We start from the raw sequence: 15,030 nt of genomic DNA, 5'->3' as shown, positions 1-15,030 counted from the left end.
CGTTTTTATGAAGTATTAAAAAAAAGTTTGTTGAAAAACAATACGGACAATTTAATATATGACCCTGTTTATCGCTTAGTATGTCCAAATTATTATTTTTATGTAGTGTAAAACAAATACCATATTTAGTCCACTTTGAAATATTCACTAATATTACTGCCGTGAAACTTGTGTTAAAAATTTGAACTAATGTCATCCAAAATTAATGATTCATTTTTAATACACCAAACAAGCATAATAACTCATTATTATGTTTCATTAGGTACATATCTTATTTCTTCTGATGTATCACTTTTGTTTTTAGTTTGTTTTTTAATGTTAATAACATAGGTTACATATAAATAATTCAATGAAATATTTTGAAGAGATTTTATGATAGTTTTTTTCTAACTCTCCAAAGTAAAATGAAAAGAATAGAAAAACTTAGAAAACCTATAAAATAAATTACAGCTGATACAATTGTTCACAATGTTATTATTTAGTTTTCTTGTAGTCTTAGTAGCCGGATGGATTAAAATAAATCAATTCTGAGGTATGGTTGTAATATACAAAAAACTAATTATTACATAATTCCTTCACATCCTCTTCAAATAAAAAAAAAAGCCACTGATAAGTATAATTCAAAGGTTGTTGTAAAACCATTTACTATTTACATTTAAGCTTATGTTATTTTTTTTCCTGTGTTTTTTCAGCTCATGGGTGTATAGTTAATGAAATTATAAATATTATATAATATATTTTAAAAAATGTTCTCAGTTAATAAAAAAATATTTTTTGCATATAATTTGTGTGTAAATCTTCATTGTTCTGTAATTAAATGTAATGATAAACTTAATTCACGTTGAAATTTTATTTAAAATGTTATTTTAATGATTTTAATTTTAATTGGTATTAAAAAAAAATCGCATTTAATTTAGTGATTCAGTGATTTTTTACCGTATAAGACTCATTATTTTAAAATTAGTGTATAACTATAATTTTTTTTGTTTTTTGCAGAGTGGAAGGTCGCCATCAAAAATGGATCGACTACGGCGTAGTTTTCGTGACAGTTTTAGACGTCGTAAAGACTTAGGAAACACGGGTTCTCCTAGTCACCATTCTAATCCTAAACCACATTTGTGGGCAATGGACGAAGCTGAAGTACGGGCTGGAATATGTTCCTTTCATGTTAAGGTGATTAAGTTTTTAGATAAATAATTACAAATCGAGTATTCTATGTAACTCAGGTTGAATCACGTAATGCCTGAGTTTGATTTTGTTAGGCTGGTCCACGTAGATTTGTCTGTTATATTTAGCTTTCAATAAATAATGTGAAACAAAAAACATTTAACACTAAAATTATCTTAGTTTAAAAAATAACCATAAATTGATTATTACGTTTTCAGTATTTGGGCTGTGTAGAAGTATTTGAATCCAGAGGCATGGAAGTATGCGAAGAAGCATTAAAAACATTAAGGGTAATTGAGTTGTTTTGTTTTGATTTTTTTAAATAAACGAAAAAAAACCAAATTGTAAACCTTTTTTTACATTAGGCGTCTCGTCGGAGACCAGTAAGGGCAATATTTTACATATCTGGTGATGGGTTACGTGTAGTTGAAGAGGAAACTAAGGTAAATTAATAAAGCTTTAATATTATTATTATTGTTTTTGTAATTTATTTATATTTAATCCGCAGGGTTTGATAGTTGATCAAACAATCGAAAAAGTTTCATTCTGTGCGCCTGATCGAAGTCACGAAAAAGGTTTCTCATATATTTGTCGTGATGGACTTACCCGCCGATGGATGTGCCACGGTTTTGTTGCACTTAAAGAATCGGTAAGTATATTAATAACTAATTCTTATTAGATTTTACATTATTAATTTATATTATTTTATAGGGCGACCGATTAAGCCATGCTGTTGGATGTGCTTTTCAAGAATGTTTAATTAGAAAAAACAAACGGGAAGAAGAATGCTCTGTCACCATGAACTATGATCCAAAAACATCAGTTTTTACCAGAACTGGTAGTTTCAGAACACAATCTTTAACTGAACAACTATCAGAACCAAGTGTTCCACTTAATGCGCCCCCTCAACCACCTGCTTTCCTTATTCAAAATAATAAAGGTATATTAGATAAAAAAATATTATTTGTAGTAATTTTATTTAACCGTTATACTATATAAACTTGTCAATAGTATAATTAATCAAAGTAAAATATTATTTGTGATAGACATTACATCTTCGATAAAGCCATTGCAGCAAAATAGTACAACACCCAAAGTTGATACTAAAGCTATTGAAAGACCTCATGCAACATTATCAATGTTACAAAGGCAAGGTTCTTTTCGAGGATTTTCACAACTTAATCAAGCTTCGCCTTTCAAAAGGCAACTATCTCTTAGAATATCGGAGCTACCTTCAAATCTAGAAAGAACTAGGTCTATGAGCCTGCAACCTACTGGCAGCTCACAGAAAACATCTAATAAATTTATGCCACTTTCCAGTCAAGGTAAACTAAATTGTGAATTTCTTAGGTACTCAATAAAAAAACATGTGTTATTCATAAAAATGATTTTATAGTAAGTCCTATTCCCGAAGTGTCACCTCGTAGTGAAAAATCAATAACTCCAACTGATCAAGTCACTGTAATGTGCCAACAATTTTCTTTGGAAATGGCATTTCTTACAAATAGCACAGATAACGATGATTTCCCTGAAAAATTTAAATTAAATGAATTTGGTAATTTATTATAATTATAATTAATTTAATTTAAAAAAAAAAATCATAAATATATATATTTTTTTACAGAAAATACACCAAAACATGGTCCAATCACTGGGAGTGAAGCTTTTCTTGCAAGTTTACCTAAAAAATCATCAAATTCACTAACTCAGAGTAATCAATGTACTCCTAAACTTGAATGCCGAGTTAGTCCTCAACAAGATGAAGGTTTTGATTCTGGTTCCAGTCTATGGAATTTGAATACTAAAGCTGTTACACCACCAACACCACCTGCTACACCTCCATCTACTTTACCTAGACCAGAACAATGGCTAGGAAAAGTAGCTGCTGTTACTTTGCATACAACAGAACCCCAGATAACTCCTAAAAGACATGTTACATTAGCTTCACATAGTCGTGCGTACTCTTTAGATACAGCTGAAAACATGTACCGTACAAATTTTAATGGTATTTCAGCTAATCCGTTTGATCCCAATTATATGGCCCCAAAAAAGAACACTAATCCTTTTTTAAGTAGTCCGTTAACATCAGGTCAAAGTAAAACTGTAAAAACTTTTGAAGTACAAATGTGATAAAAATTAAATGTATGTTTGAAAAGATGGTTGAAAATTTTAAGACTACTAGAAAGACGTAATAAAATTGGTTTGTTGAAAATATCTTTATATTTTACTTAGTTGCAATTATAAACAAGTACTTAATTTTTATAAAATCTTAAAAACTGGAGAGATTTATGTAATTTTTAAGTGTACTATAATTTTAAACGTTCAAAAATATCTTATCATTACATTGGTTCAAAGAAAACCAATTTTTATAAATTCCTTAAATATGCTAAAATTTTCAGTATTAATAATTATGATTCTTATTGATAAATTTTTTTTTAGTGAAAATCAGAATTAACAATTTTATACTTGTGTGAACTATGTTATACTTATTTTTTAATTACATATCAGAAATTTAGTTAACTAAAATTCACTATTCTTGAGAAATTTTCTCTAAATCTATTTATGATTTTTCAATAATGCAACTCTCACATTATAAAATTAGCCAGGAAAATAATTTGATTGACATAAGTTAACTTTAAAATGCACATTTGATGTACTATAAGTACCTAACGTGTTTTATGGTCTCGCAATTCATACATATCAATTTTTCAATTAATTATTAAGTTAAAATTACTGAAATACATTATGTTAAGGGTATTGACGAATTTTTATCCTACCACTATGTACTTAATTATGTTTTATTTAGTAAACTATTAGTGATTATAAATATAATATCAGACTTATATTATAAATTTAATTTGTACTACATACCTATTAGTATGGCCAATGTTATTTATTTAATATGTGGATTATTTACAATGAACATTTTATAGTGTTTTAAATTAATTTATTATTTTAATTCAAAAATATTTCTAGGAAATGAAGAATTTGTCATTTTGCTATTGTAAATTCTAAATTACGTAAAAGCTTGTTTACTCTTCTCTGTTTCTGTTAGATAAAGTTGTAATATTTTTGATGTAAAATTGAACCCAGGTATATTAAAATTCTGAATACTATTAAATACTATTAAAGCAACTTTTAAACTCTTATTTTAAATTGCATGGGTTCAATTTTTTCTTTATATTTTATTTGAAATCAATTATTCTTTTAAAGGAAACAAATCTCAATAGTTTTTTTTTTTTTTTGCACAATTCATTGAAAATAATATTCTTCAAATTATTCTAATAGTTATTAATAACTGACTTTCTTTTATTCTTTCGCTTGTGGTTTTATTGCCGTTTGTACTGTTTTAGACATATTCACCTTTCATTATATATAAGACCTTATATATTTCATATGGCTGTCTAGATATGAACAATTAATGTTTTAATCAATTATAGTTGCGTATAATACATAGTGATTGTGTGCGTGTTCTGTGATATTTGTGTATTCAATAGACTGCATATTTTTCTATTGATACACATTAATGTTTATTTTATTATTAAAATTATTACTTTCAATTGTATTATAAATATTAGCAATTATTTTATATATACTGGTCAAAATAATGCTGTTTTATGGAATGTATGTATTATAACATTTACTAAAGAGTAAATTATGTATGTAAAATTATGTATTATTATGTTAAAAAATAGTATTGACAGTTATTATTATTATTATTAAAATATTTCCTAGTTGTTAATTTAAATATATCACTTGTTAGCATAGTTTTTGTATTATATATATTTTCTTATGTATTATTTGTAATCGTATATGCCTTTCCACATTTTTTTGAGCATAAAAATATAGATAAAAAGGTCATAAAATATATTCCAGTCATGTGCCAATATTTTATATATTTGGAACACTATTTTATTTTAAATTATAGCTATTTTAATTTTTTTGAAATCAATACAATATTTAAAGTTAAATAATTTAAAAATACTTTGTAACTTTTGTTACTTTTGTTGACATTTTTGCTTTCTATTAGTTCAATATTCTCTTCAAACCCGTTTATTTATTAAAACTTAATAAACAGTATAGCCCCTTTATAAATGGCTGAAGTGTAATTAAATCATAAGTACTCTATCTATAACTAAAACATGAATTTATACAAACGTCAAAATAAAAAATTAGTTGTTACAGTCACTTAAGAAAATATAATTCATTTTAATAACTTTATTTTATTCAATTGATGTTAACATAGCAAAAATAAAATAAATATTACAATTTTTATTATTGTCGTTTGTGTATAGTGCCTCATTAATTAATTAGAAAACTAGACAATATGTTAGATCAATAAGAACCTTTGTACTTACTAAAAATGTCACATAATATATATATATATATTATGTTATATATAAATATGAAAAATATTTGTTGTTTTTATGTCAAGTACATTAAAGGTATTTAAGCATAACATGATTTTATATTTTAATTATAAATTCTTCTAATTTTCCAATATTATGGAAGTAGTAAAGAGTAATCCATTTTGATTTGGTTAATAGTTTGTCACAATTTATTACTTTACTATTTATTAATTATTATTTATAATTTATTACGCTTTTTTAGGATAAATCCAGACAATTATTTCATAAAGCAGTCAGCAATTTTATTTCTGCCAATGAAAACTCTCAACACTCACTAGACTGATTTTAATGATCAATGTATTAAAAGAACCCGATATTAATCTAGTTGAACTTAATGTTACCAAGTATTGAAAAAATCTATGTCACAAACTCACTGTGCTGGATTTTTCTCTTATGTTTTTGTTATATATATTGATATGAATTTATAATTATTTTAAATGTAAATACTTGTTTTTAACTAATTAATAATGATCTAAAAAAAAGAGGCGATGAAAGAAAACGAATTGCTATTTTGAATTCGGCACAAAACTAGGCATAGAAAAGTATATTCTGGTCTATGGTAAAATTCCTTGTATTTATGTATATTTATTCATAATTAACAAATAATATTTTTTATACATTTGCCAATTAACGAAAAATACAACTTTTTTATAACTTTGTATCATTTTTCCGTAAATATTACAATATTAAATTATTGAACATCAATTTTATACTAAAGTTAATTTCTATAATTAGTATATATTTATATATTATATTAATAAATCAAAGAACTACTAATCAGGACATGATTAAGGAAATAGGGACTAACGTTGCATTTAGAATAATCCACCAATTTCTTAAAATCAAACACTGTCTAGAAATATACATCGCAATTGTTTTTACGATGATGATTTTAATCATTGTCAGATATCATCTATAACAATTATTGTCTCAACTATATCACGTCCCTACTGTATCGCGCCCTCACTGTGCTAACATTTTTTTATGGAATTAATTAGCAACATTTTTTTTTAAATCTCATGCTACTATAATAGTACATTGGATTACAAAAGCTAGTTTTTAGATTATTATAATGTTTGAAGTTATTATTTTTTTGAACAATCATTCAAGAATTATTAGGTTGGGAGTCTATTTTATTTGTCACGAAACCATTAATAGCTCTTTTAGTAATATATGAATTATACAAGGACAACACAGTACTCTGATAGGACCCTAGTGAGAATGCACATTGCAGTAGTTTTATACATGTGTAAGATTATTGCAACGGGAAATCACTATGATATTTAAATAAAAAACCAACAAACATTTTTTTATAGATCCGTGTCATTTATTATTTTAATTGATGACAGTTACATATATTTTAAGAATAAAATTATTTTACTGTATTCTAAGTCCTGAATTTTCAATGAAATATTTCATTTACAATTTAAGCTTCAAATTTTAATTTAATTATGATATAATAAATATGAAAGTATCTTTCGTCACTTTTTTCAGGTCCTACTGGTGGATCGGTTTTGCTCAACGATACGTCAAAATATCATACATTGCATTTAGTTTCTATTTCAGCTTCTTCATTCGCATTTGATGGTATTTCTATTAACAAAATATTGTGTAGCTCCTATATATAAATATATTTCTATAGGTCCGATAATTGGTTTCGGAGGAAAAAAATTGTTCATTTCATCATTGACGTTTAAATTATTAAAAAACGTCCAATTCTTAATTGCTTCTTTAAGTTTGTCATAAAAAATTTCTATTTCTGTTTCTTCTAATGATTTATTTGATTGTTTATCATATTATATTCTTTATTCTCAGAAAAATTGCTCATGATTTCTTTTAAATCAGAAATATTTATATTGTGATGAAATCAATGATACGCTTTATTAAATTTTTTACCGTCCAAATTATGTTGGATTGTCTGCCATAATTGTAATCTTACTAAAATTAATGAAGTACTTGGCGGATTTTCGAACAAAAATTTTAATTTAGAAAGTTGGTGTTTTTCGTTATTTGTATATGAAATTTTTATATATAAATTAATTTGCTTATAATTAATTTAACTAGCTGAGTTACTGGAAAATTAACTTAATAATTATACAGTAGTATATCTTAGAGAATTATCAGGTCAGATTTCCTTTTTTAGATATTGTTTGGATGGGGTGCTTCAAACTATATGACACTTACCACGACACCTCTATCTATCTCTAAATGGCCTATATCAGGAAAAGAAGTGAGGAATTCATTATTTCTCAAAATAAACCACACTTATTGTCTATTTCGTCGCGCAACAACGAATCCTTATATTATATAACAATCCTTATCATGAAGATAATAAATATAATAACGCCGTTGCTGTCGGCACAACTAAAATAAAATGTTTATAAAATATACAAATATTAAAAAAAAAGGGAGTACCGTTTTTTAAACATTACAATCTCCAGAAAAATAAAAAACCAATAGTTTTAACAGTTGACGAATTGGAAAAGGTCAACTTACAAACTATTTTTAAATTATTTATGATTCATTAGTTATAAGTATCAAGTATTACTTATATGATAAATCACTTTAAGTATTTTATACTAAACTTATTCATATTATATGGTCTTTAGACTTCATAGAGTATCGGAAGACAGGAGGAATAAATTCCCAAAAGTTGATAAATTAATTTTAAATACAAAAATAATTTTTATAAAAGCACCTATTTGGTTAATAAAGTTTAAAGAAATGTGCCCAAATTTAAATTTACCGCTATTTCCTGTTAGCACTCTATAATGGCATAATTTAAGAAATGGCATAGAAGTTATTGGTGCAATTTATTAGCAATAGCTACTCAAAATACTTAAGAATTATTTAAAGATAACCCTATTCAGAAATAATTGTTAATTATTTTATCTAATTTTGTGTCCTATAAACAATTATACAGTTGAAAAAAACTGGTTTCAATCTCACAGAAAGTTTTGATTTAGTTCAGAATGTTGGAAACAAATTAAATGGAGGAGGAATCGGCACAGAATTTTGCGGATATCAAATTTTGGTATTTTTAATCAAATAATCCTGGAAATGCTTAGATTAAAAGCGGTAGCAAATGGGGTCGCAACACAGCGTGGATATGGCATAGTACGTACTATGAACAGATAAAGGGTCAGATTTATATAAAAAATATACAAAATGATAGGTAAATACCTCACGTATCACGTATAAAAAAAAATTATATTGATTTGGTCATTTTAAAAACGTTGTGGCAGTTTTAAGTAAAAAATTTGTAATTTTTTTGGAGATTTTCTTCATTTACGAGTAATGAGGGAAATTTTTTATATCAAAAACTCTTATTTTAATTCAGTGGCTACACGTTTTCATAATATTTTGATTGAATTAAATGTTTGTAAATGTGGAAAAAATTTACGGGGAACGAAGGAAATTTTTTTAATTTTTAAAGATTATGTCTTCAACTAGATACGATTTTTGATACATTAACGTATCTTTGAAAGAAATCGTTTCGGTGAGAGCTGAGAAAAATAGACGACTGACATAAAAAAACACATAGTAAAATTTATACTTTCTCAACTTCGTATCGAAGCTAAAAGTATAAGGAATAATTAACAGTGAAATTGTTAAAAATAATAATCATGGTATAGAAGAGTTGACATGAAGTTGTCTCGTTTTTTAAATACGTATTAAAATCTTGGGATGCAGAAAAAAGTTGTGTCCAATAAAATTGCGCTTCGCGATGATCACAAAAATTTATATTTTGCAAATATAAAAACGAATTTTGTTACTTTATATTGGTATTCATTTAAAATTAGTTGTTTTGTTTTTTACATTGTTTCAATTAAACTATAGATAATGGTTTGCCAAATATGTAAACGTAAGTGAAGTGTTATTTTATTTTTATATTATTTAATTGTTTTAAGATATTTAATTTTTGTTATTTTACATGAATATTTACTATATTTTTTGCATAAAAATCCGGGCTTTAATAAATATTCAAAATAAGACTACTTTGAGATTCATTTTTCAAAAAGTTTTTCATTTTATTAGCAAGTAGATAATTCTTATCATCGGTAGAGGCTCTTATCGTTAAGTGCTATCAAAAATGTTTGAATTATTTTAAAAAATAAGTAAATTTTATTTATGCTTAAGAATTTTTTTTATTTTAAAATACAAGAAAGTCTACATTCTGATTCAATTTGGTAAGTTATTTTTATTTAAAATGTCAGTATTACTGTAATACGACGTAAACTACGTTTAAACTTAAATGTAGTTTTTAATTGCACATGTTATGAAATACATACAAAAAACAGAATAATAATTTACATTTTTGGATTCAATGATAAACGGTAAATTATCTTTCAATTTAATTATTATGTGGTTTACAAAATACTGTAATCCTCTTCAAGTTTTTTATAGACATATTCTGCAGCAGGTACACATTCAGCATAAATAATACTTATTGGAGGATAATATTTGTCAATTTTTGGGTCAATGATTAAATTCTGAAAATAATCCCATGAATCAATTTCTGCTTTAAGTTTTTTCCGAAAAAGGTCCGTCTCTGAAATTTCTACATCAGATTCTTCTACGGATTCTTCTGGCAATTCTTCTTTATTATTATTAAGTTTTAAGTTTAAAAATAACTCTTCAATCCAAGTAAAACAGTCACATATCGAATCGAATTTCTTATTACTCTTTAATTCTTCTTCACTAGGGTATTTTTTATTAAATACTTCGTTATCATAGAATAATAATTTATATAGATATTTTTTAAAATTCTTTAAAAATCGGGCAACCTTTTCCTTATCATCATTGGTATAATTTGTAGTTTCAGCAAATTTTGGTCCATATTTTTCTAAATCAGAAATATCTATACCATAGTTATTCATGAACAATATTATTTTTTTCGTGGAACGTATTACCATACCCATCACCTTAGTTGGTTCTTCTATATACAGTGCGCGGTCAACATAAGTGACCAGCAAGTACAAATATTTATACGACCTGATTTTCATAGCCAAGTGATATTGCTCCATCAAAACATTGCCACCGTTTATTTCACCCAAAATCATATTTTCCGGAACGTTCACAATTAAATCATATTCCATAATCTTTCCATGAGGAACTGTATCCCAATCAATTGTACTTGAAAATTGACAAAATACTGTAAGCAATATGATTGAGTATAATGTTGAATTCATCGTACTTATTTTTTCCAAATATTCATAAAATATTTAACAGTGGTAAAACAATAAAATTAAAACGAGAAATTCATATGATAACTGTATGTAAATAATTTTTTTTAGTAAAAAATGTCAAGTATTTATATAAAATCGACTATACGCAGTTCCTTAATCAAATAATAAGTCTAAAAAAAAATTTATAAATAGTTAATATTACATATTTTAATCTTATTGATATTCATACATTTTATGGCTATAGTACATTATAGATAAAAAAATTTATTTAAAATAATTTTATTAGTAAATAAGTTAAAAGTTTAAGCAGAAAATTTGACAAACAAAAATAATATTAATTATTTTTATAATACAAAAAGAGATAAAAAAATAAGTTTTATGTTCAACTGGGGTGATTTTAGCTTCAATGTGAAGCTAATATAGTATTATATAATAATAAAAAGAAATGCCCAATTTTTTTGGACATTTTTTTTATCACTTCTTGCTCTCGGGGTTCCTACTGCACCAATTTCGTTCAATTATATCTAATTGAAGACGTTATCCTTGAAAATTGAAAGAAAATCCTAACTTTTTTTTTATGAACAAATAAAAATTAGAAATGTTTAACATTAACATTAATGTTCATTTTTCCAAATTTTATTTTATTTTTGCAATTTAAAAATCAATAGCTTTTTTTTTACAAAAGCTGGATTAATTCAAAATATTCGTAAATTATATAATAGACAATTATCTTTCTATTAGTATAATTACTTCGAAATCCCGCCAAAAAACCTAAATTCAAGACCATATGGGAACTTTAACAATTATACACGCTTTGCCCACTTACTAGTTTCCTCTGCTATAATGAGATTGAGTCAGGTTGAGAGACAGTGTAAAACCCAACCTGTCAAATATTAAAGACCATATATATTTGGGATAAAGCCTAAAGAGATGATGATATCTATTAAAAATAATAATATTAAAAACCAAAAGGTTCTATAGTACCATATTGCTCTGTAAACAACAATCTGAACTCTTTTATTTTTTACAAATTCATTTGGTGTCTAATATTTAAATTATGCAAACATTATATGTTTTCTATTAATTCACCAAACAAATTTTAATTATAACCCGCGTTTTGCATATTTTAGTTTATAATGTATCTTCATCAAATATCTACATGTAAATGGAACTAGTCGGGTGTATATTATGACCATTTCACTGGTCCATAGCTCTATATTTCCATTGAATAATAATACTGAGTAATTCGGCTACTATTCTGTTGTGATGGAACTTCGTCCAGCTTAAAGCTGACGGTTGTTATTAATTATCGATTATTACAATCTATTACTATTTTCTGGATGAAAATAATCGATATTAATGTACAAGTACAACTGATGAAATACATATACAGAGTGATTCTTTTATCGCTAGCTATTCATCGTAATTGTTGATTTATTCATTTAAGCTCATAAAATGTATATGGTATATTTTACACACATTTCATAATATGATTTCGTTTTATGATTTTAATATGTAATAAATAAATTTCTTGTATAATGATTCATATTCTAATAATTTAAATAATGAATTGAATAGTAATAGTAAATTAAATCGTCATAAAAATTCATATACATATATTAATTTCATATATGCGTATAAATGAGTCAATTAACATATAAGCTCATATTAACACCAAACGTGTGAACTTTAAAAAAAAAAGGTCGTAAAACGGTGAAAAATGAACGTATTGAATTGATTTTTGTATGATATCTCAGAAATGTCATACGACGTGTCTGGTGAAAATTTTAAAACCTTAAGTCGTAAAACATTGGCGTCAGCGACTGTTTTCTCGATGACGGTCAAATTTTAAAACGCTCACCGGCGAGCGCCAAAAATTTTCCGACCTTCGTCAATAATTTTCCCGGAGTCTTGTAACCGAGTACTTTCGTTGAAAAAAAAGAAACTCGAAAATCCGAGCACGCTAAGTAATTTTTTCCTTGTTCTATTATATAATAAGATATAATCAAACTGGATTTATTGAAAACATCGATAATATAAATTTAAATATATCCTTATGGATTTTATATTTTTTTTAATTTAGTATATATTATAGGCTCAACAAAAACATAATTTTTGAATATACTAAAATAATATTTTCCCATTCTAAAGATATTTTTATGGGGGAATTTTTGCAATTTTTTAATTTTTTGGTCAGACTAAGTCCTTTACTTACTTTATAGTTGCGCTTATCAGACGCATCTCTGTGAAGGGAGCAATGAAGGCAATCGACCCTATACAATGAAATTTTTTCATTAAAAGAAAATTATAATAAGAGTAATATGTACACATATTACTCATATAAATTAGAAAAACAATTTATAATATATAAATATTTTTTCATATTTGTTCATGTGCACATAAACAGATGTCGCCATTGCTAACCGATCTTTTTAAGTAAAAGATAATTACACTTTGTTGTTTAATTTAGCTATAATTTATTTTTATGCTGTATGTTCATCGATATGGTTTTTTATAAATAAAAAATAACGATACAAGTAGAAAATGTCTTAATAACAATTGTGAAAAAGTAATTTTCGTCTAATATTATTAGATTTATTGTATTGTATTATTAGTCATGAATATAAATATAATTTATTTCTAATCTCACACAGGCTGGCAACATCAATTATAATAGATAAAATAAGGTTTACTTTTTTGAGTAAAAAAAGTTTAAAAAGCTAAATGAAAAAATATTATTTTAAGATTAAATGGAAAATGGTTCAATAAAATGTTGACTATTCGTTAACCAATTTTTTATTACTTTTTAGATATTACCATTTGAAGATTTAGAATAGATGAGAAGTGGGGTAGTCTTTAGCGACGTTCCATTTTAACAAATACAGATAAGAATTCTTCTACGTTCGCACCCCGCTGGGCAATCACTACACATTATAACAGCTTATAAAATAAGAAATTACTCTTTATCGGCCTATGAAAATATATTTTAACACGCTTATATTAGTTTCACATGTATGTTTGTTGTTTGTTTGTAAGTTTGTAACTCCCGCGGCACGTGTTATTATGTCGCGTATGACCTTGAGACTAGACTGTCGTAACGCATTCACCCCACCCCGCTGACCACTCGTAGACAACAATATTTTCTAACCCGTAGACGCGCGCGTGTCATCAATTATATATATGTATAACAAATTTTTATTGTGATTGACACGGCCCCGCGTCGTTTCGTTATACACGATGCCACACGACTCAGGCCACCTTTATCAGCCGTCGCCCTATTTTATGAGTATTTGTCTGACCAAAAAAGTCCAGCAAGTGCCGCACGGCCGACGACGTCCCGCCGTTAATGTTTTCGTAGTCTTCTTCTCGTTGTGAAAGTGATAACGTCGACCAACCGATCCGCACCCGCGCACCGTCGCCTACAACGCCGCTAACCTTTTGTCGCCCAAGGATCACGCCGGACATCGCGTCGTCGACGGGGAGGCCGTATTTATGCGGAAAAAAAATGGGCGGAACATGAATTATCCGGAAAAAATATGTCCGGAACGTATATTACTAGAACTGTATAATTACGGAAACTTTAAAATCCGGACTGTAAAATTCAGGATCGTAAAATCCCGGACCGTATAAATACGGAATACAAGATGCCTGTCCGTAGATTACCGGTCTTCTAAAATTCGGAATGTAGAACGCCGGACCGTAGAAATCCGGAAAATATTGTTATGAGTGGTTCTCAATATGCTCTCTCGTTCTATATAGTTTTATTCCATGAATACCTACTGAAGCACGGAGATTCGGAATGAATTTTCAGCATGACAAAATTATTATTAATTGTGTTTTAAAATTATTATTGTATAGAACAAATTCAAGTTGGACATTTGTTTTTCATATCTTCTATTAATGGAGATTTCTGTTCGATTTCGATCATTCTTAAGATAAAATATCAATTTTATATTATTAATATTCCTAAATTCAATAGTGATTGCAATAAGTGTTTTTTTAATAAAATCAAAGTAACATAATTGACAAACATATTTTAGATTTTATTCTTAAAAAAATAAAAGTACAAATAATGAAAATAATTTACATCCCGGTGTGCAAAAATGAGTTAATGAGACGAAAAGTAAAAGGCTCGCGGCAACTTGCGATATTGAAGTAAAAGTTTGTTAATTTCTTAGGAACGTTATTTAAATGCCAAACGCTCGGTTTCAGATACAATATAATACTTATGTATATTACAAATACAACTTTAAATAGAAGTTAAT

The 15,030-nt window shown here is 26.6% G+C and overlaps 1 protein-coding gene across 2 annotated transcripts in view; it reads left to right on the top strand.

Moving 5' to 3' along the window:
- The window catches only part of LOC126897423 (protein numb), a 31,936-nt gene extending 26,310 nt beyond the window's left edge, over nt 1-5,626 (top strand). For both annotated transcript variants that reach the window (XM_050670989.1, XM_050670987.1), the window contains exons 2-9: nt 997-1,173; nt 1,386-1,457; nt 1,533-1,610; nt 1,676-1,816; nt 1,879-2,107; nt 2,214-2,492; nt 2,564-2,722; nt 2,792-5,626. In XM_050670989.1, the coding sequence (XP_050526946.1) occupies nt 1,018-1,173; nt 1,386-1,457; nt 1,533-1,610; nt 1,676-1,816; nt 1,879-2,107; nt 2,214-2,492; nt 2,564-2,722; nt 2,792-3,297 (1,620 nt within the window). In that variant the 5' untranslated portion in view covers nt 997-1,017 and the 3' untranslated portion in view covers nt 3,298-5,626. The remainder of the gene's footprint in view (nt 1-996; nt 1,174-1,385; nt 1,458-1,532; nt 1,611-1,675; nt 1,817-1,878; nt 2,108-2,213; nt 2,493-2,563; nt 2,723-2,791) is intronic.
- The last annotated feature ends 9,404 nt before the right edge of the window (nt 5,627-15,030 follow it).

Source organism: Daktulosphaira vitifoliae, unplaced genomic scaffold (assembly GCF_025091365.1).
Source record: "Daktulosphaira vitifoliae isolate Bord-2020 unplaced genomic scaffold, ASM2509136v1 Scaffold_1, whole genome shotgun sequence".
NCBI classification, from domain to species: Eukaryota; Metazoa; Arthropoda; class Insecta; order Hemiptera; family Phylloxeridae; genus Daktulosphaira; species Daktulosphaira vitifoliae.
This window is presented reverse-complemented; position numbering and strand designations above follow the sequence as displayed.